Genomic DNA, 24,301 nt, shown 5'->3' on the forward strand with positions numbered 1-24,301 from the left:
TGTACAGAGTTACTTTAAAATTAGTTGCAGCAAATGCCTATAAGATAAAAATTGTGAAGAATTTACTATCAATCCTGGTATTTTTTAAATCCTAGAGTAGAGTGTAGGAAGGAGTGTATGATCACTTAATTATCAGTTTTACATTCAGAAATGCTGGTAATCAATTAAAACAGTTAACAAAAGTGTTCAGTAGACCACGCTGTGACAGTGGTAAATTGTTGCTATGGCTGTGTAGGAAAAGAGTTGCACTGCAAATATCATAGTGCCTATTTTTCTCTAAAAATTCTAATCCACTTCATTTATTTTTTCTCATACCCGCATTATATTAAAAGACAGAAAACTACCATTAAACACTTTTCTATATTTTAACAAATTGACCTATAAAAAATATTAAAATGTTATAAAATATTGATTGATGCTTTGTATTTAAATTTAATAACTACTAAGCCAATGTACTGGTCTCTGTTTTAAATATTTTTATCTAGTGGTAATGTAGTGGTAATATAGTGGTAGTGGTCTGTACTTTTGATCATTTTTTCAAGGCTGAATGTCAGCTTATCTGCCAGTAATTTAACTGTTAATTTTTTTTTACTCTCGTCATGTGAAGTGCACATTTCATTCAAAATGTAACATTAACATTGTTAGGTACAATTCCCATATCAGGTTTGTTAAAATCGGCTTTAAGGTTTTGATAAAAGAAAAATGCTGCAACAAGATCTGTGTACTGGCTCCCATGACCTGTAAATCTGCCACTGTAGCCAAATATTGTTGTGATTGAATTAGTGTCCAGGTGTCTGAAACGGTAAGCTACAATACCATAACACGCCAGTTTAAAATGGATTCTCTCCTTTTTTGCTGCCACACATAACCAGGATCTTACATTTCATCTAAGAACATATTTCAAATAACAACTGACGTAACATACAGGACCTGTACACATTTAGCACTGTGTTTCCAATTAGCCATAATTAATGACCCATTCTGTTTGAGAAACTTACTTCTCCAAATGCATTTTTTTTATTTAATACTTTCATTTATTTCAGGAAAAGCGTCACAACAATATGAATTTGACTTTTTAAAATTTCCTTTTATATGCTGTTGCTGTGCTGGATTTACATACCGATATCAACATGATTTAAAAAGTCTTTTCTAGTTGAGATGTAAACAGCACTTTCATTTCCTGTGTCTCCTACTGCAAAACTTTATTTGTAAAGCTGTAAGATGTTTTTACTGAAATCTTTGCTGTCTAAAATGAGGTTTGTTATTGATAAGTACATTGCCATGCATTTGCTAGTATACAGAATAATTACACTTTAAAATTGAATTGTCGTGTACATTACACTGTTACTAGTTGCGTATGCATGTGTATATAATGTCATTAATATGTCTTTCAATAAATACAATATATTGTATTACTATGTATATTCTTCCTAAACAGCATGTACAGTTGTGGATATTTAGATAGAACTTTATTTGGCTTTTTGCAAAAACTCTTTAAATAAATAAATAAACACACACACACACTGTGGTCTCAGCACACACTCGAATGACTGAAAACCAACAAAATTAACAAAGAAAAAAAACCTGTCTTGGCTGTCACAGTTAGAGTGAGGCATTATGCAAGCGTACTGTTGTTATATATACTAATTTAGGTTATTTTTTTCCCCCAATTACCTAAACTGTAGTTAAGGCATTTCTTCAGGTGATACTTGTTTTACTTTTACATGAGTAGTTTTTATTTCAGGTACTTTTAACTTTTACCTTTAAATTTCTTGTCTAAGCAATAATATTTCTACTTGCGTAGAACGTTTAAGTACTCTTTCCAGCACTGGTTTCAGCATGGATGGAGAGTGCATCCCGAGCCTCACCTTATAAATCAGCTTGTTGATTCAGTGGGCATCTCTTGAGGAGAATCACACTGGTTATCACCGAGTTACAGAACATGAAAATGATGTCACCACCCACATTAAAGGAACACAATCTCCTAAGAAAAGACAATGTTACTAGACCAGTCTAGCCTGTCATTAATGTGGACACCCAGGTACACGTAGCAATGCAACACCTCTACATCTACTCTCTGAAGTGTGACCAGGCACAGAGGCTGTTTGGTGTGACAAACGTTAATAAGCAGTTCCTTGGTTTTGTTGATGTTAAGAAGCAGACAATTATCTTTGCAAAAGGAAACAACGTCCTGCACATGACTGCTATACTCTGTCTCATCCTCCTTAAAAATGCACCCTGTAAGTGCAGAATCATCTGAAAGTAACATGACCAGGTGTTAAATTTATAGTCTGAATGGTGAGGAGAAAAGGAAACAGGACTGTTCCGTCTGGTGCACCAGTACTGCTCCGAACATCAGAAACGCAGTCCTTGGGCCTCACAAACTTCGGTCTGTCAGACAGATGATGAATGCAATTAAGTGACAGTTATTTGAATTTGACTTAAAGGTAGAACCAGGGCATTCTATTAAAATTAATCTGGATGCTTACATTCACCGCCCGTATTCCACTACCTTCTTGAAGTCGTTGAGATCGTCAAATTGCGTGTCTGTTTGTTTGTAACCAAGCAACGCGTGCTGACGGAATGAGCGCCCCAAAGCTTCGTTTTTCCCGCGGATGCTCTTCTGATTCGACATACAACGTGACAGGAAAACAGTGGCGATTGTGATTGGCCAAGAGACCATGTTAGCAGTTTGAGTAGGAATAGGTATATCATGTATCAAAAGCAGTTATTTCTCACGAGAAATTAATGCCCGTTTACGCGCGATGACGGTTTATACTTCAGTCCTGCCGTGGCGAATGTGCGTTTTTGTTTAAGAGGATAGCTGAGCTTGTGTGGTTGTCTAGGAGAAGATGTCAGCCACGGAAGAAGACAACGAACTGCGGGACTTACTGGTTCAAAATTTGGAAAACAGCGGCGTCTTAAACAAAATAAAGGTAAGTAATATGCAGAAAATGGGTTCGTACCGGTAAAGGTGGTGTAGCTCATTTTTTTTAGACTGACCTTATTTTATCTTTGAGAGAATCCCGTTTGTTTGGTAAGGCCGCAAATAGAAACCTCGAACTTTCCTAAAATTTCTCGGGGAGTAAGCAGCGTAAAATCCTGCTTCTAGGTTGGCGATTTACGGAGATGTTTCGGATTGACTTTGTTCCATTTAGCATTCTCCATAGTAAATACACAGTGATTTTAAAAACAGTCGGTGTAGTTATTGAATATTCTTGGAAGTACGTTAAGTTTATCTTAAGGAGTGAATCCCTTAAAAATGTTTCAGTTGTGTTTAAACATATGCCAGTAAGGAAACTTTGTGAAATTAATAATTTATATCGAAGTGGTTGATGACATGCTTGGAATGTAAGGTGTATGACATGCACATACCGTATCGAACATCGTTGCTCATTCACCTGCGTTTCTACTGAATTTAATATTTTCTACTATAGCTATTATTTCAAACTTCGAATGCAGCCGAACCAGGATCATATTCGCCCCTTATGACCCGTAAGGTGTTAACATTGAGACAAATGTATTGAAGAAGCGATAAGACCGGGCCTTCCTCTCATTTACTTTCTCTTCTAGCAATTTCTATGTACATGGAGTACAGTACAGCTATAACTTGACTGTCTCTGTGCCGCTGTTACTAGCGTAAATCGCTTCAGCATCATAAGGTGCTCTGTGCATGGTAATAGTTATTACATATTACATTTTAGTTTACAATGTCATAAGGTGGTTTGATAATTCTAATTATTTAAATTTATCAGATTTATAGTTGAACTAGAATGTTCAGAGATTCAGTATTGTGAAGTTAATACAACTCTTACTGCAATGCACCAAGTCTTACTCCCAGAATGTCGAGTCTGTTTTTCATTTTGTTTATTTAGTTAATCTGCCACAAAATGCCCGCAATGGACAACGTTTTGATTATATGACCCAGAACATAGAATGTTGTAGAGCTGTAGCAGGAGATGAAGAGCAACCAAAAGATCGATATATCTGTGAGCTAAATTGGATGGATGTATGCATAGGACTGCTTATTAACATACTGTTGCGTGTGTACATACATACATACGCACATACATACATACATGCATGTCCATGCAACTTGCTAACACACAGTGCAAGAATAGAGGTAATTGTAGTAATATCTAGGGCTGTGGAGTCGGTTGATAAATCTTTCGACTCTGACATTTCTGGTAGTTCTGACTCGACTCCCCGACTCCAGCTCCTCTGTATTTAATATGTTAATGTATTTTCCATGTTGATTGAAGGAAGGCAACATACACATCATTTAACCACAGAACTACTGGCTAGAAAGCTGACTCGTATTGGCAAGTTTAAACAAAAGACAAGAACCCCTGAACACACATTAGGCAATAGTATACACCTAAACCTACATCATTACACTTGTTTACACTCAAATGAACTTGTTAAACACATCTGAAATAAAATGAAATCACTTTTTGTAATTTACCATAATCTAGATTACAATATGTGAATGTCAGGTTGTATAATAGCCCAGCTGAACTTCACACTAGCAGTAACACATCTATACACTGGGCTTTATTCTTACATCAGAGAAGTACATAATTATGACTGTTGTTTGTGAAATGGGACATTTGAACTTGCTGCATTTGTTTTTCATTACAATTTAAATTTATTAGGAGTTGGTACATTTTTGCCATCTCCGACCCCGACTCCAGGTTCCAAAATTGTCTTAGACTCCTCAGCCCTGGTAATATTGCTACTTTTATAGAAAACGGTTACATTTTTAAACCAGCATAAAATATGTCACCACTGTCTGGTGCCATGATAAACAATGAACCAATGTACATAACTTTATTTTATTTAATTTCTACAAACCACAAGTCTGCTTACCTAAGATAACGGTATGATTGAAGGATTAAAAGAGGGAAAAAGAATGCAAGTAAGCTGAGAAATTTCCCCAAAAAAAAAACCACTGGCAATTTTGACTAAGGTAGTAAGACGAGAAGGATATAAAGGAGCTGATGTTTGTTTATAGTTGCATGACATTTCTCAAATAAGAGTGAATGTTTACTTGATTGGAAATGCCTTTGAAAACAAAACCACACAAAGTGATAAACAACCTGCCACACATTGGAAAATTGGGAGTCAGAAGCCTGTAGACAAAGAGAAACTCTCAATGGTGGGCAAGACTTTTTTTTTTTTTTTTTGCTAAAGCAATAAAGAGAAGATATCCAGAGGTAGAATGTAATGCTGTAAAGTAAACCAGCATGAAAGTAACAAGCTAAATGCATTTCTTTCTGTAATGGTCAATATGTAAACCTGAATTCCCTTAATTGTAATATGGTTGATGAAAAAGGTTGACTTTAGCAGTTGTCATGCTTTTAAAGGAAAACATTCTCTCCTCTCAACAGCATGGCAACAACCACTACTGCATATGTATGACATAAAGTTACATTTTTAAAAAAATCGGCAACGTGTGGCTCAGGGCTACTTAATTATGTCTCATATGTATGATTTCTACATGTATGAATTCAACTGTATTTTTTTATTGGTCAAATCAGAGCTTCTATAGGCTAGTTTCCCAGTGCCACTGGCAGCCATGCACGTCCATGCCATCACACTGCCTCCGCCGTGTTTTACAGATGATGTGGTATGCTTTGGATAATGAGCTGTTCCACGCCTTCTCCATACTTTTTTCTTGCCATCATTCTGGTAGAGGTTGATCTTGGTTTCATCTGTCCAAAGAATGTTTTTCCAGAACTGTGCTGGCTTTTTTAGATGTTCTTTAGCAAAGTCCAATCTAGTCTTTCTGTTCTTGAGGCTTGTGAGTGGCTTGCACCTTGCAGTGCACCCTCTGTATTTACTTTCATGCAGTCTTCTTTTTATGGTAAACTTGGATATCGATACGCTTACCCCCTGAAAAGTGTTGTTCACTTGGTTGGCTGTTGTGAAGGGGTTTCTCTTCACCATGGAAATGAGTCTGCGATCATCCACCACTGTTGTCTTCCATGGATGTCCAGGTCTTTTTGTGTTGCTGCATTCACCAGTGCTTGCTTTCTTTCTCAGAATGTACCAAACTGTAGATTTTGCCACTCGTAATATTGTAGCAATTTCTTAGATGGGTTTTTTCTGTTTTCGCATCTTAGGGATGGCTTCTTTCACCTGCATGGAGAGCTCCTTTGACCGCATGTTGTCTGTTCACAGCAAAATCTTCCATATGCAAGCACCACACCTCAAATCAACTCCAGGCCTTTTATCTGCTTAATTGATAATGACATAACGAGGGACTTGCCCACACCTGCCCATGAAATAGCCTCTGAGTCAATTGTCCAATTATTTTTGAGCCCCTGAAATGAAGGGATTGTGTTAAAAAATGATTTAGTTGCCTCACATTTTTATGCAATCTTTTTGTTCAACCCACTGAATTAAAGCTGAAAGTCTGCACTTCAACTGCATCTGAGTTGTTTCAGTTAAATGCATTGTGGTAATGTACAGAACCAAAATTAGAAAAAAGTTGTCTCTGTCCAAATATTTATGGACCTAACTGTGTGTGTAAAATTAGAATATCAGTTGATTTATGAATAAATAGCAAAATACCCTCACTTCACAGCGGAGAAGTAGTGTGTTAAAGAAGTAATGAAAAAGAAAAGGAAACATTTTGAAAATAACGGAACATGATTGTCAATATATATATATATATATATATATATATATATATATATATATATATATATATATATATATATATATATATATATACACACACACCAGATTGTCAATATATATATATAATATATATATATATATATATATATATATATATATATATATATACATACATACATACACACACCCATTAGGGTGCAAGCAGCTGTTGCTGGGGGAGCCAGAATCCATCGAGGAAGAAAAATGAAAAAAATTATTTGTACAAAATCTTAAGTTATCTATCCATTCTTAAATAGTTAAATGGGCAGGCTACTTCGTATCAGTGCAATATGCTGCTTGTTAAAACGGACGACTCCCGCTCTTATGTGCACTTGGTGCTGTGTGGGTATTATGAACTATTGTATCTGTTCAAGTTCTATTTAAATTTTAAATATAAGTAATTTTTATTTAGTCGACAGAAATATGTTTGGTAGGAATGTAGTCATCATTGCATAAATTTTTCTTCACCATAGAAATTTAAAGACTAAATTCAACTTACATTCCTACCAAAGATATTTCTGTCGACTAATAGAACCTACTTATATCCAAATAGAACTTGCACTACAGCCCGCATGTTATTGTGCTCTCGCCTGTCTGCCTCAATAAGTCACCGTCGCTTCGCGCTTACTTTTTTACTGTTCATTTAATCATGGCTAGTCGCGAAAAAATTAGAAAATGGAAGGAGGATTACACTGAGTATGGCTTCACCAAAACAATTATTGATGGCAAATAAAGTATCCATTATTCATAAAGCTTCAATTGGTGATCTGTTTTTCTGCGTTAACCTCATATTTTTTCATACTTCTTCTCAAACCAAAGGGGTTTGATATCGGGATCGTCCGTCACAGGGGGTGCGAGTGTAAAATGAATCGGGAAGCGCTGATATATATGTGTATGTGTGTATATATATATATATATATTATATTGTGAACGGAACCTGGGCACAGACAGGCAGACATGTTGTTTTCCACCACACGTTTATCTGTACTAATAAAAGGCAAAGCCCTTACTGACTGACTGACTCATCACTAATTCTCCAACTTCCCGTGTAGGTAGAAGGCTGAAATTTGGCAGGCTCATTCCTTACAGCTTCCTTACAAAAGTTGGGCAGGTTTCATTTTGAAATTCTACGCATAATGGTCATAACTAGAAGCTATTTTTCTCCATTTACTGTAATGGAGTTCAGCTCGAAAGCCGTGGGGGCGGAGTTTCGTGTGACATCATCACGCCTCTCACGTAATCACGCATTACGTAGAAAACCAGGAAGAGCTACAAAAGAGCTGAAGAAAACATGCATTATATAATTAAGAAGGCAGCGAAACAATAAGAAGCGAGCGAGTGACATATAAAACCATATTCAGTGGCTCACGTGAACTGAAGCAGTGCGCAGACAAAAAGCAACAGTTCCAAAGAGTGCTGAACAAAAACCGAATTACACTGCTACGCTCAAATAGACAAACCGCACGCCATGGCGCAATAGTAGAGGCTTCACCTCTAGCGCTTACTTCCGAGGTTCGATTCCCGAGAGGGGATGCACTAAGTATGTACGCGCGCTTCATTTTAGCCTTGCATCCCCTTGGTTTGAGACGTATGAAAAAATATATGGTTAACTCACAAAGACAGATCACCAATTGAATCTTTATGAATAATGGATACTTTATTCGCGATCAATGATTGTTTTGGTAAAGCCATACTCAGTGTATTCATTAGATGAACGGTAAAAAGTAAGAGCGAGGGAGGGTAACTTATTGAGGCACACAGGCAAAACCACAATAGCACGCGGGCTCGATGTACTGTAGCGCGTGTCAACTCGATCTGAATTGCGCGATCACATTCGAAAAAATATTTCTTTTCAAGTTCTATTTAGTCCATATGTGTCAAACTCAAGGCCCACGGGCCACATCCGCCCGGCGTAATTATATCCAGCCCGCGAAATCATTTTATATACTGTATTATGGTTATTAATGGCCCGGGGATATGAAGCGCTGGTAACACGATAAACTACAGATCCCATAATGCAGCACTTCAGCTGCCTTGACGAACACTTACCGCGTTAATCAAGTCTAGCTTATTATGCTGCAAGTTATTGCGAAGCTAACCCACATGATGTCGAGGAGAAAAGTTGATTCTGAACATAGAGCCTTTAAAAACCGATGGGAGGCTGAGTATGTGTTTACTGACATTGGCGGTAAACCCGTGTGTCTCATTTGTGGAGCTAATGTGGCTGTAATTACAGAATTTAATCTAAGACGGCACTATGAGACAAAACATCAAGATAACCTGAAAGACCTGAATGCAATGCACAAGATACAGAAAGCAGAAGAGTTAAAGAAGAATCTGACACTTCAGCAGACGTTTTACCCGTGTAAAATCACAAAGTGATTTCAAGTGAAGCTACTTTTATGGGAGACACAAATGCACCAGTGCAACTTGCCCCACTTTCCCTGTTGCCAAGTAATGTTGAACCAAATCAGCACAACGGTGTTCCCAAATACGCATTTTGCTGATAAACTGAGCGCACAGCACACTGAGTTCGCATGCGCTTTGGTGACTTTGAAGAACAAAAAAAAGAATTTTGAGTTGTTTCGCAGCCCATTTGCTGTCTGTGGAAACTGCACCTGTGCAGATTCAGATGGAGGTGATTGAGCTGCAGTGTAATGGCACACTGAAGGCAAAGTACGATACTGCACGACCCACACAGTTTATTCACTCCATTCCGCAGAAATGCTCCAGCTCCGTCTACATGCGGCTCGAACCTTGTGCATGTTTGGTAGCACATATCTGTGTGAGAAGCTCTTCTCAGTCATGAAGACTAACAAAACAGCACACAGGAGTCGCCTCACTGATGAGCACCTGCAGTCCATCCTGAGAATCTCCACAACACAGAACCTCACACCAAACATAAACGAACTTGTTGCCAAAAAAAGATGCCAGGCGCCCAGCTCTGATAAAATGACATATGAGCAAAGACAACTGAATGATTTGATTTGTTATTGCTGAAAAGAACAAATTTTATTTATATTTCCAGGTTTTGTTATGCACCATGTTCATATTTGTATAATTTTGACAGGATATATTTTTATGGAGAGCAAAATCTTTTGGGATATTTAAAATTTAAGTTTATTTTTTATATAAAATTACATAAGAGTAAAGAAATTTGAATGTTTGTTCTTTTAACGTTTACTTTATTTCTAACTTTTATAATTTAGAAAGGATATATTTTTATGAGGCGGCACGGTGGCGCAGTGGTAGCGCTGCTGCCTCGCAGTTAGGAGACCCGGGTTCGCTTCCCGGGTCCTCCCTGCGTGGAGTTTGCATGTTCTCCCCGTGTCTGCGTGGGTTTCCTCCCACAGTCCATAGACATGCAGGTTAGGTGGATTGGCGATTCTAAATTGGTTTAGTTACGATAAAAAATGTCACACAGTGATATTTGAGAAGTGAAATGAAGTTTATTGGATTTACAGAAAGTGTGCAATAATTGTTCAAACAAAATCAGGCAGGTGCATACATTTGGGCACCACAAAAAAGAAATGAAATCAATATTTAGTAGATCCGCCTTTTGCAGAAATTACAGCCTCTAAACGCTTCCTGTGGGTTCCAATGAGAGTCTGGATTGTGGTTGAAGGTATTTTGGACCATTCATCTTTACAAAACATCTCTAGTTCATTCGGGTTTGATGGCTTCTGAGCATGGACAGCTCTCTTTAACTCACAACACAGATTTTCAATTATATGCAGGTCTTGGGACTGAGATGGCCATTCCAGAACGTTGTACTTGTTCCTCTGCATGAATGCCTTAGTGGATTTTGAGCAGTGTTTCGGGTCGTTGTCTTGTTGAAAGATCCAGCCCCGGCGCAGCTTCAGCTTTGTCACTGATTCCTGGACATTGGTCTCCAGAATCTGCTGATGCTGAGTGGAATCCATGTGTCCCTCAACTTTGACAAGATTCCCAGTCCCTGCACTGGCCACACAGCCCCACAGCATGTTGGAACCACCACCATATTTTACTGTAGGTAGCAGGTGTTTTTTTGGAATGCTGTGTTCTTTTTCCTCCATGCATAAAGCCCCTTGTTATGCCCAAATAACTCAATTTTAGTTTCATCAGTCCACAGCACCTTATTCCAAAATGAAGCTGGCTTGTCCAAATGTGCTTGAGCATACCTCAAGCGGCTCTGTTTGTGCTGTGGGCGGAGAAAAGGCTTCCTCTGCATCACTCTCGCATACAGCATCTCCTTGTGTAAAGTGCGCCGAATGGTTGACCGATGCACAGTTACTCCATCTGCTGCAAGATGATGATATAGGTCTTTGGTGCTGGTCTGTGGGTTGACTCTGACTGTTCTCACCATTCGTCGCTTCTGTCTATCCGAAATCTTTCTTGGTCTGCCACTTCGAGCCTTAACTTGAACTGAGCCTATGGTCTTCCATTTCCTCAATATGGTCCTAACTGTGGAAACAGACAGCTTAAATCTCTGGGACAGCTTTCTGTATCCTTCCCCTAAACCATGATGGTGAACAATCTTTGTCTTCAGGTCATTTGAGAGTTGTTTTGTGACCCCCATGTTGCTACTCTTCAGAGAAAATTAAAGGAGGAGGGAAACTTACAATTGACCCCCTTAAATACTCTTTCTCATTATAGGATTCACCTGTGTATGTAGGTCAGGGGTCACTGAGCTTACCAAGCCAATTTGAGTTCCAAGTTCTAAAAGTTTTGGAATCAATAAAATGACAACGGTGCCCAAATTTATGCACCTGCCTGATTTTGTTTGAACAATTATTGCACACTTTCTGTAAATCCAATAAACTTCATTTGTGTGTCTCCTATATGATATATTTAACTGACATTTTTTATCATAACAACCAACGATTTATACAGGAAAATAATGACTATTAACAAGGTTGTCCAAACTTTGGCATCCCACTGTATATCCTAACTCACATCGTGTAGATTTTTGTAGAGCAATACATTTAATCAACAATGAACCTAAACAATACATTGAAGATGCTGCTCAGATACAGTATTAGAGAATATTGTACTGGGCATTTTCTATAGTCACATTAACACAAGGAAAAAATGCTAAAGTATGAAATATTTGTTGACCATGAAAAACATTTTTATTTTGCACGTTCTTGAATAATGGTAGACATAATATCCAATAATAATAGATGAATTAGAAGGGTTATTTCCATCTTAAGACATGTTTAAGTTTAGTATGCATGAATTGGAAATTCACTTGGTCATGCATGCTACATTTTGTTGAAGAATTAGATTATAGGAAGAACACCTGAGAAATGTATTATTAATGACTGAGCTGCTCTTTATAATAAGTAACGTTATTCACAAAAACACTTAATCCAGTTAAGGGATTTTGGGGTTTATGATTGAGGTTTTTCTGTTTACTCCATACCAACACAGACATGGTTCTTAAATATTTTAATTCTTAAATATTGTCAAACCGCAGAGTGTAGTGTTATCGTCTCCTCTGAAGTGCTTTTCTTGGCGAGGGTCGTGGTGGCAGCAGGCCAAGCAGGTCAGCCAAAATTTCCCTTACCCCCAGCTATAGATTCTAGTTCCTCTTGATCTGGAGGAGCAGCATCTACTCTACTCTGAGGCTCTCCCTAAATAAATAGCGCCTATATATGGAAAATTGTGTAAGTGAAATAGATGAACTTAATAAATATGTTAACAGACATTATTTATGATTATTAGTTATAGCATGAAACTTTATTTTGACGTGTAATATTTGTATGTTTTTCATAATTTTGTGAAACCAGTTTTCCACCGTCTACGGAATCAAAAATGGTATATTAAAAGTAGAAAGTTTATTTGAATATGGAACCTTTCTAACAGACCAGTTGTAGAAATTACCCAGTTTTTTCTTACAGCAAAGAACAGCTTCCAAAATGTTATAAATGAATGAGATTCTTCAGCCACATAAAACTTTGTGCATTGAGTCACAAGGATTACTTAAAAATCTGTCAGTTTTTAAATTCAGTTTGAAATTGTATATGTATGCCTAGTAAAATGCAAAAGATGAAACATCCAGTACATATTTGTCTTTAAAAATCTGTCTTCATTTTGAACTTCTTTTAATGCTTCACTGCTCCATGCATTTGGTATGTAAAATGTTTATTATTAGGAATTGTACTAAACTGTTGTATTACGTTTTATTGAACAGGCAGAACTACGTGCTGCTGTTTTTCTAGCTTTGGAAGAGCAAGACAAGACCGAGGTAAAATGTGACTGGTTCTAGTAGATACACATTCTTTTAACAAAAGTAAAAAATGGCGGCACTCTTTTTTCATTTTTCAGTATTGCATTTGTTCATACAGTATTAAGCCAAGTCAGATTACATTAGTCTTTGTTTTTTTGTTGTGATAAATTTGTCTGTTTCTGTTAGAATTGTTTTAAGAATCCTAGTAAACACTGGAGCAAAGATGCTTGTACCCACCTCTTCTGACACAAGGCCAAAAAAAGTCTTTCAGGACTTCAGTCCACTACAGCAGGAAAATTCTTATTTCTGTGTATGTTCCAGCTAGACCACTGTACTGTGGAGCCCTGCTAAGGATTGTTTCAATTTTACACCCATTTCTGTTGATACAGAGTCTAGCTATTTGTGACCCTGCACATGGAATAGCAGCTCTGTGAATGTTTCAGTAATAGCGTAGCATTTTAATTTGATGTTGAACACAAAAAAACAACAGAATCTCTATTAAATGTGTTTTGTATGTTTTTTTAATTTATGGTACAGTGTACTTTGTATGTGCGCTGAAAATTTGATTCCTTTTTTCTTGCACCCATGTTAAGAAATAGATTAAATTTGCAGGTTAGTGGTAAACCTTACTGGCATGGTGCACTCCATACTTGATTACTCCTTCACCCATACCACAGTTGTGTATGCATATAGTAATCCTAATTTAATTCTGTGAAATTTTCAGTATTTTCTATTTTGTCTTTCAAAAAAGTATATATTTTGGAAACTTCAATGTACTGCTAAGTTTTGTTTTTTGTACACTTATTCTTTCTTTATGTTTTTAAAGTGCTTACATCCTCAACAATAGATTTCTTTAAAAGGAGTAATCTGTCCGTCATTGTTGTTGACTGCAGTTCCTTTTTTGTTACAGAATAAAATTCCTTTGATAAATGAAAGTTTAAAGAAGTTTTTGAATACTAAAGATGGTAAGTTTCATATTTTCTCCTACCTTGGCTTGTTTTTTAAAATTGACCTTGCTGTATCATTTTAAAATGCTCTCTGTTTGTGCTCTATTTATTATGGCAAGGTCCTTGCGGTCATCTGAAATTTTTTAAATTGTTTGGATTTGTGAATGCCAAATGTTTGCACATCTTAATAAAATATTTTGCATAAAAATGCAAATGCTTTAATAAAGAAGAAATTATTTTACTTGTAAAATTATGGAAAGGCAAACTGTTTGCTGGATACAACAAACTTTCTAGCTTCTTTATTTGGCTGTCATTTACTCATTTAGGATAGCAGTTTCATTTTTTGACTAATGTACATAATATTTGACTTTCAATTCAGTGGCATTTTACTTGCAATGAAAAATCTTTAGTTTTTACCATTGTCAAAAAGTTCAGTATTTTTCAAGTCAAAGGAGGTAAAGGACCAGGAAATTAAGTTTTAATCTTAATACAAACAGGGATGAAAAGCAGAAATTACATTTATTTGCTTGGCAGATTCTTTTATCCAAAGTGACCTACAAAATGACTTACAAAAGAAGCAAACATAATCAAGTGACATTAGGTTAGGTCCTGTTTGTTCAGCAAGTATAACAGGACAGGTAACAAAACTTGATTGCCACAAGTGATAACTAATAATTTACAATTATAGATTATAATCGATAAAGCAATTAAACTTGAACAACAAATTAACCAACATTGTAAAGGATCACAGAGCAAAGGATTTTTTTCTATCAATTAGACAGATATTCACAGAACAGATTGGTCTTCAATTGCTTCTTTAATACACTGAGGGAGGCCACAGTGTGGATGAAGGTAGAAAGCCCATTCCACCAAGTAGGAACTAAACAGGAAAAGACTATGGATTTAGACTTGATACCATGAAGAGGTGACATTAACAGACTCTGTTCACTGGCTTACCTGAGTGGATGAGAAGGAACATAGCACTTCGCCAGTGTCTCCATATACTCCGTTGCTGACCCATTGACTACTCTGTAGGCAAGCATCATGAATTTGTACTTCATGCATGCTGATACCAAGAGCCATTATAGTAACCTGAAGAGAGGAATGACATGTGCCCATCTCTGCAGATTAAATACAAGATTTGTTGCTGCATTCTGGACTGTCTGCAATGGCTTGATAGGACATGCAGGTACTCCTGCCAGAAGTAAGTTGTAGCGGTCTTGGTGCAACAAGACCAAAGCTTAGACCAGAAATTATGCAGCATACTTTGTCAGATAAGGTCTGATTTTGTGGATGTTGTACAGTGTGAACCTGCATGAACGAAAAACAGTAGAAAGATGGTCAGAAACAGATAGCTGCTCATCAGTCACCACCTCAAGATTGCAAACTGATCTGGCGGTTGTTAGAAACAGTGAGCCAAGCTGTACAGAGATGGGGAGTTGAACAGACTAGCTGGCCGGGATCATGAGAAGCTTGGTTTTTGTCAGGTTGAGCTGCTGATGGTGGTCCTTTCATCCCAGATGAGATATTAGTAAGATATTTAGACTCTAGCTGATACTGCATTGTCATCTGGTAAGAAGGACAGGTACAACTGTGTATCATCTGCTTAGCACTGATAAGAGAAACCATGGTATTGGATGATGGAGGCCAGCGAGATGGTGTACAGAGAGAATAGTAGAAGACCCAGCACTGATCCTGATGTCCTGATGTCATCAAGACCGATGACATATTAGTAGCTCTGGCAAGTTATAGCTGGTTGTCCACCGTTAGTAGAGTCATTTCAGTTGAGTGGATCCTCTGGAAGCCAGACTGGCTAGTATTAAGCAGTCCATTCTCTACAAGGAAGAGATCTGGTTAGAAACGGCATGTTCAAGTGTTTTGGAAAGAAAGGAAAGGACAGAGAGAGAAGCCTTTTATTGTTAACGTGAGATGGATCAAGTAGTGTTTTTTGTGAAGTAAGGTTATTGGAGCATGTTCGAAGATGGTAGGAAATGTGCCTGAGCTGATTGAGGTGTTAATTATGTGTTTAACTGCAGTAATGAGCAAGGGGGAGTAGAAGTGTGCAATATGTATCATCTATGATGATATCTTAATTGTTGTTTTAATGATGCGAGAGCCGATATTATCAAGTACGTGACTAACTTTGCAAAAAAAACAATCAAAAACATGCCTTGAGAGTCCACGCAGTCACTGTCTCATGTAACCTAACAGGTTAGACTACTGCATGTAGCTACCTGAAATTGAGTGAACAAATAGCAGCAGAGGATAAACAACTTTGCAATCTGTGTTGTTAGATTTAATTGTAAGACATGGATCATCCTCACTTGTGTGGCAGTGGTTTGGCTTTCAAAAGACTGCTGTTGCTTAACACTAAAATTACCAGAGCCTACGAAAAAAATCATAGATCCGTCCCACCTTAAAACGCCTACCTCTCAGTCAGCGTCTTTTTGTCCTTTTAAATGTGTTGATAAGCAGCAAACAGCAAGCAGTCTGCTATCACATCCCCTACCGGCGCACAGTTTTCTCAGATCGTCTTTTTACGTGCGTGTCAGTTGTATAGAGTGAGAACCAAAATGACACCTTTTATAAATACTATATCGTTATTTGGAACACTTGCATTTCATGTGTGTTCCGTGTCTAAAACAATCTATGCATAGTAAACACATCGTTAAAACAGAAAAGTTTTTTATGTTTTAGTAATAATTGACAAAATGTAGACCTAAAGTGTATAATGTGTGAAGCCTGATTTCCAAATATCAAAGAAACACTTTCACAAAAGATACAAGTATAACAGAACAAATGCGCTTTTTTTCCAAGACTACAACCAAAGAAAAAGAAATCAGGTTAGTATAGCGTGTTGTCTCGACTTCTTGGATAGTATACAGGTTAGAGCTGCCGACTTCAATTCAGAAGGTTGTGGGTTCAAGTCTTAACGTCTCCCAAAATAAACAATTTGAATAGTGAGCTGTTCTTAATGTTAATATTGTATTATAAAAGCATACATTTGATTTGCGTCTGTAACAGCCGCTGTAAATGTATAGTACTTGTCAAAGTTAGTGCCTTTTTTTTAGTTTTACTAGTTTTACTTTATTTACTTATCTTCCTACAGCATAAAGTCACAAATATACTGCTGAGCTTCCTCCCTTGATTGTCAAGGGCATGCTCACAAATTACAAGTGTAATGCCACGAAAAATATCTGCTGACACTTTAGTACGTTAGCAATGGTACGAGAATGCAGTTAGACTTTTTTTGTGCACATACACCACACGAGTGTTTAGATCTGGACGGTGTAGCGTTGACGAGCTCTGTAAGTTGTGCTGTTTCTTTCAAGGACAGGTGATTGGCAGGATGACACCGGACTTTCACCTTTACGCCTGGAGCAGCTGCATTGTTCTTCTATGTGAGTGGATGTTTCTTGCAGGGAGGGCTTCTGTTTTCCCCGATCTGAGTTCACCTCTGTTATAGCGCGTCTTTATTTGAAACCAACAGTGTCAGATCGGGGTAAGAACTGAGTCTTGCTAGTGTTTAGATCTGGACGTTGTAAAGACGTGCTATAACAAATAAAGACGCGCTATAACAGAGGTGAACTCAGATCGGAGAAAACTGAAGCCCTAACCCTGTATGTTTCAGGCAGGAAAAAAAAAAAAATATTATTCCATTGGAACAAAGTACGTAATCAATTTGGACAGATTATTTTTATTTCCGTAAGAAGCATATGCCTAACGGGCCCATTTTATTTCACTAGCTGTCTTAGTTGGGAGTCCTCGACTCCAAATCACTTTTTCTTTTTTTTTTTTTTCCTTTCATTATTTAAAGCACTCATGTAGATCCCTCCCTCCTTGCCCCACTCTATCCCGCCCTATGGCTGCAGAAGTTGGAACAGGTGATGACACAAGGGAGGGAGCTAAAAAGAAAAAAGTCTTTTAGCTGCTATTAAAAAAAACCCATAGGAATCCAGAGAAGGTGAGTCTAGGCACACTGCCACTTGATAATATCTGAGGTCGGCAGTAATATAAATCCATTTGAGTGGTGGAAAACACAAGAAGTACGTTTCTCCAAATTGGGGAAACTTCCAAAAAAGTACCTGCACTGGAGGAAATGTTGTAACATGTAACCGTGTTCCTCTGAAGCCAGATGCTATGGACAGACTGTTGTTTCTGTCACACAACTTGAAGTTTCCTCAGTAGAAGTTTATAATTGCTTTATTTTTTTGTATATCTTTGTGCAATATTGGACAGAACTTGAAGTCAGTAATTTATTTAAAAATGTTACAGGTGTGGGGTTTTTTGTATCTATAGTACTAGGGTGTTGTACCGTGTTAGCCATTATGAATATAGAGAAAAGCCAAGCAAAATGACACCTTTTATTGGCTAACTAAAAAGATTACAATATGCAAGCTTTTGAAGCAATTCGGGCCCCTTCTTCAGGCAAGATGTAATCTTTGTATCTATGTGTAATATATCACAGAACTTGTTTACAAATGCTATAGCTTTTTTCCTGTGCAGTACTTGCCAGAACATTCAATTTTTACACTATAGTACAGTATGTTACATTTTTGTTCCTACTTGTATGCTTCACAATTCACCTTACAGCAGAGCAGTTTGTTTATCCATACTGTAATGTTCATGTCCTGTATTTCAATTATGATTACTATGTTATTAACTTTGGATTTATATCTTATTTACATTAGGGTTTTCTGTCTGTTTAAAATGCTCTCATTGTAATAGTTGGTCTAGGTGCAATTATTTGTGTAAATCCTGTAGGCCACTTTGAAATTGTTTACTTACACTGTTTGATCTCAGTAATAGTTTGAATGTTGATTTTGTTTTTGTGTTATTTTAAGTAAATAAATAAGATCTATTTTCCTAAACTGTTGTTTCCATCTATCTTCGTAGTAAGCTACAGTAAATATCCTATTATCAAGACTAAGCTACAAACACGTTTTTAAAAGGATGCAAAATATTGTCTAATTATTATTGTCATCAAAGTCCCAGAAAATATCAAGAGGTAATTTTTTGCTAACATTAAACACCCCTAAGGGGGAGATGGCCTGAAGGAAATGTGAGCGGATAGGAACAAGTGGACAGGAAGTGCGGTGATTGGAGAGGAGGTTGGGAACGTCAATGGCAGAGAAGGTGGAAAGTGTTAGGTGATTGGAAAGAGGCATAATGGGTGGCAGCGAGGGTGGAAATTGACTGCTGATAGTGGCCATCCTATTCTAAAACACTGTGTCAAAGTCATCAGCAGACAAGGAGGTTGAGGAATGAGGTGGAGAAGGGAGTAAAAGCAGAGAACATGTGTCTGTGGTGCTGTTAATTCTAGTCTGATAGACCTTTACTTTAGCATTGATGGTGACAGAAGAAAACAATGTAAGCAGGGATTGATACTTAGCCAGGTCTGTCTGAGCCTTTGGCTTCCTCCATTTCTTTTCTGCTGTTCTGAACCCGGTCCGTTGATTAAAGAGTGCTTCATAAAGCCAGGGGCAGGAGGGTCTTTTGCATGCAGACCTGGAAAAGAGAAGTGGTCCGGAGGAGGGAGAGCAGAGGAGACTATGGAAGATAAATGGGTGAGAGAGAGGGAACGGAGGTGTTGGTGGAAGGATACAGCAGGGGAAGAAGAGTGAGAAGACGGAAGCAGCATAGAGAGCTGAATGAAATGTGTATAGAGGAGTGACAGTAGCATTTGTGGGAGTGCAGTTGCATGAGAGAATAAGGTCAAGCGAATTGCCAGCCTTGTGTGTCTGTGGGGTGTGGAGCTGTTTAATGTTGAAGGAGGAATGAAGAGTGAGAAAGTCAGCAGGGAGGGCTGTCCACGTGGATTTTCAGGTCCCTGAGAATTAGAAGTGGGCTGCCATCAACTGGGAGGGAAGAGAGCGGTTCATCCAGCACATCCAGGAAGATCCTGAACAAACCAGGAGCATGATAAACAACAACAGTGGTCATGTTGATTGGAAAGGAGACAGTAATAGCATGGTATTCAAAAGTAGTGAAGTTGCATCAGTTACACAAGAGAAGTAAATTTCCAGCTCCTTGATGTAAGAATACCTCTCTCCCCACCCCTACCAGTACAGCGGCAGGAATGGGAGATGTTGAAAGCAGAGGAAAGTGCTGTGGGCATTACCGTGTTTTCTGGTCAAATCCAAGTATCTGTCGGAGCCACCACTTGGAGACCCCTTTAAATGATGAAAGCTGGAATAAGGTCTACTTTGTTGACTGCATACTGGCATTTCTGCAAATCAAAGGAGAAGGGAGTATCTGAAGTAGTGGCTTGATGCAGTGGACAAAGGTTGTCTGGGTTTCTTCCACTCCTGCTAAAGGGGGCAAGAGAAATGTCATGTGTTAATAATAGGAGTGTATTGTTGACACATGTTGAAAATGGCCGTGACAGGAAAACAAAAAATTACTTTATTTAACACTAGAGTCCCTGAAGCCTATAAAAAAAGTCATAATGCCGGGCCAACTTAAATACCTTGCATCTCTTCATCGGGGTCCTTGTTTTGCAAATGTGTCAATCAGCACATGCAGCAAGCAGCCTGCTATCCCATTCCCCATTAAGGAACTGAAGTCTGTTTATCTTGGAGTGAGGTGCCTTGAGTTGTATATTATTTGGAATACATACATTTCATTTGTGTTCCGTTTGTAAAACGATCTGTGTAAATGTTGGATGATAAGGAAATGCAAGGTAAGAAATGTTAAGCACATAACTAAAACAGAATTTTTTTTCCATGTTATAGTAACAATGATGTGAAGTGTATAATGTGTCAAGACTTTAGTCGAAATATCTAGTAAACATGTGTGCTTTGTTGCTGTCAATGAGTTAAAAACTCAAGCTCAAATGTCAATCGACAGAAAGTTGACATGTCGTCTTGGATAGTGTCAAGGTAAGAACTGCTGCCTTATAACCAAAAGGTTGTGGGTTCGAGTCCGGGTGTTTCTTGCTTTGAGAAGTGATCTGCTATTTATTATTATTATTATTACTATTACATAATAAAAACATACATTTGATATGAGTCTGTAACACCCGATGTAAATTTTTGCTACCTGTAAAAGATATCACTGTAGGAATTTAAACAGACACACAAACACTGGTGAATCGCGTCTTCTTGCTAACTTGTTGTCACTTGAATTTTTTGTTATTCAGTTTCATTCTTGAAGGAAAGCACGCTTGTTTTGTTATTCCTTTGCGAAAGTGTTTATTTTATAATCCATTAACCACTTGAATGAGATCAAATCTGTCTCTGCCTCTCTCATGCATGCACACACATCCATACATGAACATGAGTTATCATTTGAACATGTTTTTTTTTTTTTTTTGATTTTGTCTGTACTCCACATTATATTGCATGGTACTGAGAATACAGACAAGCTTCTTCATTTTGGGCACATGCACTGTCAGCATGGTACTGCCAGATTTAAACAGAATTGCTCGCGTACTAAAGTGACTTTTGCTGCAGGTGGAAGTTCCTGTCCCATTTGATTTATGGTACCAAGCAGAGTTGTGTTGCGGTGCAGCCTTCTATTAGCCAGGGAAAGCGATGTGAAGAAGTTGTCTGATGTTATGGCTCTGCCTTTGTCCAGAAGCGGCATTCTCGGAAAGTCTTTCTCCTGTGGGATGACTGGGATCTTTTTCTAAATAAGGAGTGGCATTGCACATGTACTTTGTCTCCAAATCTGCTACAATCCAGAAGACAAATTTGTCATGCTTGGTTGAGATATATTGCAAGAATGGACAACGGATCTTGGTTGGAAACGGTTGATCATCAAAAGTAATATGTTTTAACTCATAACACTGTTCTCAACAACAGTTTGCCAGATGTCTGAGATCGGAGCAAATCTGTTGTTTTTCATATAGTCTCTATGGTGCCTTTGTTGTCAAAGTGCAAATAGAGCATGATAGTCTGATAGCGGTCATGGAGCATTGTATCTTTGATTGCCAGTACAACAAATAGTTCAAAGCAGGCATACATCCGGCGCCATCGTGAGTGGCAGCCATTCCAGCAGCTATTAGTATACTGCTGCTAGATTATGTGAATTTCCCCTTGGGATTAATAAAGTACCGACCGACCAACTGAATGAATTGTGGTCATTCCTGCTCTTGTGAAAAGAATTGAGGTAAAACTCCATCAACTCCGAGAGGTAGAGGCCAGCTCGTTGTACCACGTGAGCATCACTGACAAAATAAAAAAAACCCTAACTTTAAATAGTAGCCAAAATTTACACAAGGTGTTACAAACTAAAATCAAACATGTTTTTATTGTATCATAGTAAAAATAATAGCAGCTCACTACTCAAAATAGAAAGAGCTCGGACTCGAACCGTACCCTCTTGATTATGAGGTAGCAGTTCTTACATCTGCACCAGCCAAGCAGACAGATTGGCTTTCTGTCAATTGATATTTGGGCTTGGGTTTTCACTCATTGACAGCAACATGTAAATTATTTCTTTTTCTTTGGTTATATTCTTGAATAAAAGCATGCTTGTTTTGTTGTACCTTTTGTGGAAGTGTTTGTGATATTTGGACTACAGACTTCACATCATTATTACTATAAATGTTACTATAACTGTTTTAGTTATGTGCCCAACATTTCTTGCCTCACATTTCCTGTCGTCCAACATTTACTCAGATCGTTATAGAAACAGAACATATTGTTATTAGGAATACATACATTTTATGTATTATTTACCCTATACAACTCAGGGCACCTCACTCCAAGAAAAACAGACTTGAGCTGGAAGAATAGCTGCGGTGGCAGGGGGACGGATGAGATAGCAGGTTGCTTGCTGTGTGTGCTGATTAAGACATTTGCAAAACAGAGATGCTGATGGAGAGCTGCAGAGGTATTTAAAGTGGCCCGGCAATTTAAACTTTTTTGTAGGCTTTCTAGGGATTCTAGCATTAAGTAGGAGTGTCAGCTGTCTTGTCCGGTGTTCTTAATTGGTGGATTCGCACAGGTAGATTTGCTTTCTAGGGCTGAATTAATCAATCACATGACAAGGAGTACATTTCCAAATTCAGACCAAATCTTTTATAACCTAGACAAGAATTTGTCAAACCAGAAAAAAATCAAAAAGTGCTTGCAAAAGGCTTTGAAAGTTATCCATAAACATGGATATTGTGTCCCACACTGTTGTCAAGGGTATATTCTTTGCAATGGACTCATTTGTCATATGAATGGGTACATAAAGTGGTAGTGCCCATAAAAAAGACATTACAATAATTAAAAATCTAATGGTAAGATAACAAATCTCAAAGCAAAAGGAAAGTCAAAATAAAATTTTAACAGGTTTTATGACCGCAGAAAGGTCTGCAGTTTCCAATTCCTTAAAAAATAATAAGTCTCTGAGAAAAATGCACTAAGTCAAGAATATATTGAAGAAAAGAAGTTAACGTAGCAATGACACAGATGCACCTTTTATAGTACATATTCAGACTTGGAAAGCAGATCGGTGCTTGCGCACATTCTAGCTTGACATTGGACACAGTGGGTAAGGCTTTTGTTTTCACATGTTTGAACCACTGCCCTTTGTACAACATTTAAAAATGGCAAGGACAGGCTAAATATTTTTCTGCTTTTTAATTTAGATGAAATGCTTCAATTAAGAACATAATTTCTCAATGGCAAACTAATGTATACAATGATTATGAAAAAATAACTGACCATTTTATATTCAATTCTGTTGTGCAGTCACCTGTAACATTTAATGATTTTTGAATTAACAGTAAATAGTATATATTTGTCTAAAAATTAATGGACTTTTTATCCTTTCTTCTAATATCAGCCTACAGTGTTGTAGATTTGCTTTGATTATAACATGCAGTTTGTTTAATTTCTTATCAGGGCGTTTGGTGGCCAGTCTTATCACTGAGTTTTTGGAGTTTTTTAATCTGGATTTTACTCTTGCGGTTTTTCGGCCTGAAATAAATATGGTAAGTTTCTACATATGTTGTTAAGATGGTAATTCTTTGTTTTGGGGCAGTTTTCAGCATTTGTCAGAAGAGTAATTATTAAGGCAGTTTTTACTGGAAGTTTTTTTTTTTTTTAAACAGTACATTAAAGCTTTACATTTTTAGGTATATTTTAATCACATTCTTATTTAATGTGTATTTTACTTGATAGACATCACCTGGAAGTAGACTAGATTTGATTTTATGTTCTTTGTATTTTTTTTTTGGGATTAAGAGTAGTCTTGGTCAGCAGAATTCACCACAGTGTTTTTTGCAGCGGATATGCTGTGTTTATTAGTGACCTTTCTTGTGGATTTTTTTTTCTTGCAGATTAGCTGCTAGTGGGGCATCAATACATTTTATAAAGGGTAAACTGTGTCACAGGACTTTGAAGGTTGAGAAACACAGCATTAGCTGAGCATAGTGAGAATATTATGAGTACTTCTACAGGATATATAGCACGATCCTTATGTATTATATAGCACTGCTCCTTTCATATTGTCAGGATGCATA

General features: G+C 37.5%; 1 protein-coding gene across 4 annotated transcripts in view; it reads left to right on the forward strand.

The window, feature by feature from the left end:
* The first annotated feature begins 2,630 nt into the window (after nt 1-2,630).
* cep43 (centrosomal protein 43) overlaps nt 2,631-24,301 on the forward strand; it is a 92,364-nt gene continuing 70,693 nt past the window's right edge. For 2 of the 4 annotated variants that reach the window (XM_039747683.1, XM_039747685.1), the window contains exons 1-4: nt 2,631-2,936; nt 12,860-12,913; nt 13,806-13,860; nt 23,682-23,770. In XM_039747683.1, the coding sequence (XP_039603617.1) occupies nt 2,853-2,936; nt 12,860-12,913; nt 13,806-13,860; nt 23,682-23,770 (282 nt within the window). In that variant the 5' untranslated portion in view covers nt 2,631-2,852. Of the gene's footprint in view, nt 2,937-12,859; nt 12,914-13,805; nt 13,861-23,681; nt 23,771-24,301 lie in introns of those variants that run through there. The other 2 variants (XM_039747684.1, XM_039747686.1) reach the window with 2 other exon arrangements.

The sequence above is a fragment of the Polypterus senegalus genome, chromosome 3 (assembly GCF_016835505.1).
Source record: "Polypterus senegalus isolate Bchr_013 chromosome 3, ASM1683550v1, whole genome shotgun sequence".
Classification (NCBI taxonomy): Eukaryota; Metazoa; Chordata; class Cladistia; order Polypteriformes; family Polypteridae; genus Polypterus; species Polypterus senegalus.